Raw genomic sequence first — 3229 nt, forward strand, 5'->3', positions numbered from 1 at the left:
GTAGACGAGCGTGCTGACCATTACGGAGGCGAACATACATATTTGTATCATTCTTATGTTTCATCATATGATGTGTCTACAGTGTCGGGTTGTGGTTCCGTGGCTATTTCTAATGATGAGCCGCTGAGGTTCACAGAAATAGTATAAAATTGAAGTATTTTTGTAAATAATAAAAGCACAAATATTTTACTTAAATTAAAAATTTGTATCATGTAGGACATTGGTACCATAAACCAAGCTAGGACACAAAATGCCCAGCCCCTCTTCTATTGGAACGGAAGGCCTGTTGACGACAGTCAACAGTCCGGCTTCTCCTGAGGAGTTTCACGTGGTTTCCCCCCAGCAATGAGCAAATACTGAGATGTTCTTGATTAGCTCACGCTGGATTATCACACCTGTTTCCAACACATATTAAAATAAAACATTTTTTAGTTAGAAGAAACAAAAATCCACTTAATAAGCCTTGGGTATTATAAACAAGGCAAATAATAAATGCAATTACCATGTTAATCTACAATAGTTTCTTATACTAATAATGAGTTTTTATTTTCAGAGTCATGAGTGCAGCTAACGGGGCTGGAGCCGGTCCTGTTCCGGGAGCTGGCGGGATGAGGGGTGGACTCGGTGGAGTAGGCGGGGTGTCGGGGGCTGAGAGGCCGGGGGAGCTGCGCAGCGCCGAGCTGGTCAGCCGGCTCCTGGCGGCCACCCCGCCCTACCTCTACAACATGCCCCTGGTACCGCACTCCTACTTCTTCAGCGAGATGCTGAGGTCCTTCGTGCACGCCAAGAACAACAACGACCCCAACAGGCAGAACCAGGCGGCCGTACAGCCCACAGGACACAGACGCTCCCGCAAAAGATCCTGGAACCAAAGCAAAATCTCCCCGACACTAGAAGGAACTCCAGCGAAGCAAGACTGGACGCACAGACCCGACATATGGAACACTAGAAACGTTCAGGAAGAAAGACAACATCTGTACGAAGAAAAGTATCCAGACCCATCGAGTGATATCAACAAAAACCAACAACTATACGAAAAGCCATTAGAACTAACGATAAACAAAAACAATTTCTCGAGGCACATGCCCAATTTCAAGTTCTCGGAAAAGCCAGAATCGGAAGAGAAACCAGCATCACCCGAATTGGACAGTCAAGCTAAGATGAGAAAAAGCCCCAAAGCGTCAGAAGGAACTCTTCATCTGAAGGATGAAAAGTATCCTGGAGCAATGTTGGCCGCTACGGGGCCCGCGGCTCCAGCCTTGTCTCTGCCGCCACCTCCTCCGCCTCTATGGTACCCTCCCCTCTACCCACCACCGTACGGAATCGACCCGTTGAATTTTTTCATCGACCTCAGAGTCTCCGGGCATATCTATGACAGAAAACACGGAGGAAAGGATGCCCAAAATCTTAGTTTAAACGTGAACCCCCATCCTGGACATCAAGAATCTCTCTCTACAGAAGTAAACCCCATCGCGCAAATAGGTCATCTCGGAGCAGATAACAATAATTCTTCGGCTTTTAAGGATAGCGTTAAGTCCAATCGTCACGTGTCAGCATTTTCAGTGCCCAGACCACGCGAGGGGAAGCTATTCCCGATCAATCTGTGCCACAATGGCAACAACAAATTCAACATGAAATATTACGATGACGTCGATGTTAAAGTGCACGAGAGAAACATATGCGGCAAAAACATAACGAGCACCCATTACGTGATGCAGAACCTCAAACGGATCTACGGTGATTTGTCGAGTCATTCGAAGCAAGACGCAAAGGACGATGCCGGGGAGAAGCCGGAAGAGGAAATGACCGAAGATTTGGATGGCGCCAACGACTCCGATTCGTCCGAGACAAAACGGAAAAGGAGGAAGAATCTGAGGGCCCTTATAGGATTGGAACTAGTTGTAGATTATGTGAAGAGTGGCAAAAGGGTGACAAAGGCTAGCGAAGAGGGATTCAGCGAGGAAGGAAGGGATTCTTCGAGCGATGTGGAAGTATTAGGGGAACAGCTTGGTGATTAATTAATAAAACTAATCAAACTTCAAACTGTATATAACGTAATATTTATGTACGAGAATGCATTGTCCGCCTATGTAGTGTATTAACCTTATTTTATTTATTGTTTCGGCATTAACTTTGTGGTAAGACATGTTACAATGATTAAAGATTTTAAAATTTTGTCCGCCTCCGTAGTGTAATGGTTAGCACGCTCGGCTACCGTTCTGGAGGTCCCGGGTTCGATTCCCAGGGGGGTCAAATAAATATTAGTGATTTTTTTCACTGTAATATTTATTCAATATTACCCTGGACTGGTTGGTACCTGAAGCGGAGGGCTGATCACCTTTCCTTCATGTATAAACGATCAAGATAACACTGCGTTTATATGAAGCAGTGCCCTATGCACCATTGGGGTGCGGATAAGGGTTTTATTATTATTAAAGAAAACACTTGTTTTTTACCACTTGAGTTTTATTATAGACTGCATGTTTCAGAAGTTAAACTTCCATCATTCAGGTCTGTATAATAACAGAATGAATAATATAATGTTATTATACAGACCTGAATGATGGAAGTTTAACTTCTGAAACATGTAGTCTTTAATAAAACTCGAGTGGTAAAAAACAAGTGTTTTCTTTAATCATTGTAGTGTATTTACCATTTGGTCAGCATGCATGGCTACCGTACTGGAGGTCCCGGGTTCGATTCCCAGGGGTGGGAGTCAAATAAATATCTTTTTCTTACCCTTATCCGCAATTAGATAGAAGACAATTGACACTTAACAATTGAGGGTGCGGACCCAAAGGTGCATAGGGTACTGCGTCAATATGACGCAGTGTTTTCTTAATTATTGCTTACACGAAGGCAAGGGGATCACTCTTTCGCTTCAGGGACCATTCCATGGTAATATTAATTAAATAGTAGAGTTTAAAAATCACAAATATTTTAAGTATAAGTGATTTCTCTCACTCTAATATTTATTCAATATTACCCTGGACTGGTACCTGAAGCGGAGGGCTGATTACCTTTCCTTCATGTGTTAACGATCAAGACAACACTGCGTTTATATATGACGCAGTGCTCTATACACCATCTATGTTTGAAGATTAATGCAAATATTATTTTCCCGACTCTTGGCTCCCAATTGGTCCATAGGGCACCGCATCGGATTGATGTGACGTTAACTCGATCGTAAATCATTTGAACAGGACTGTCAGTATTTCTGGATATATGT

General features: G+C 43.3%; 1 protein-coding gene across 1 annotated transcript; it reads left to right on the forward strand.

The window, feature by feature from the left end:
• The first annotated feature begins 557 nt into the window (after positions 1-557).
• On the forward strand, positions 558-2322 carry LOC148308802 (uncharacterized). Its single transcript, XM_088261000.1, has one exon. It carries the CDS (start codon positions 558-560, stop codon positions 2016-2018), a length of 1461 nt encoding a protein of 486 aa, XP_088117126.1. The 3' UTR covers positions 2019-2322.
• Positions 2323-3229: the final 907 nt, after the last annotated feature.

Source organism: Brachycentrus maculatus, unplaced genomic scaffold (genome assembly GCF_059751285.1).
Source record: "Brachycentrus maculatus isolate JH-2025_06_01 unplaced genomic scaffold, ASM5975128v1 h1tg000147l, whole genome shotgun sequence".
NCBI classification, from domain to species: Eukaryota; Metazoa; Arthropoda; class Insecta; order Trichoptera; family Brachycentridae; genus Brachycentrus; species Brachycentrus maculatus.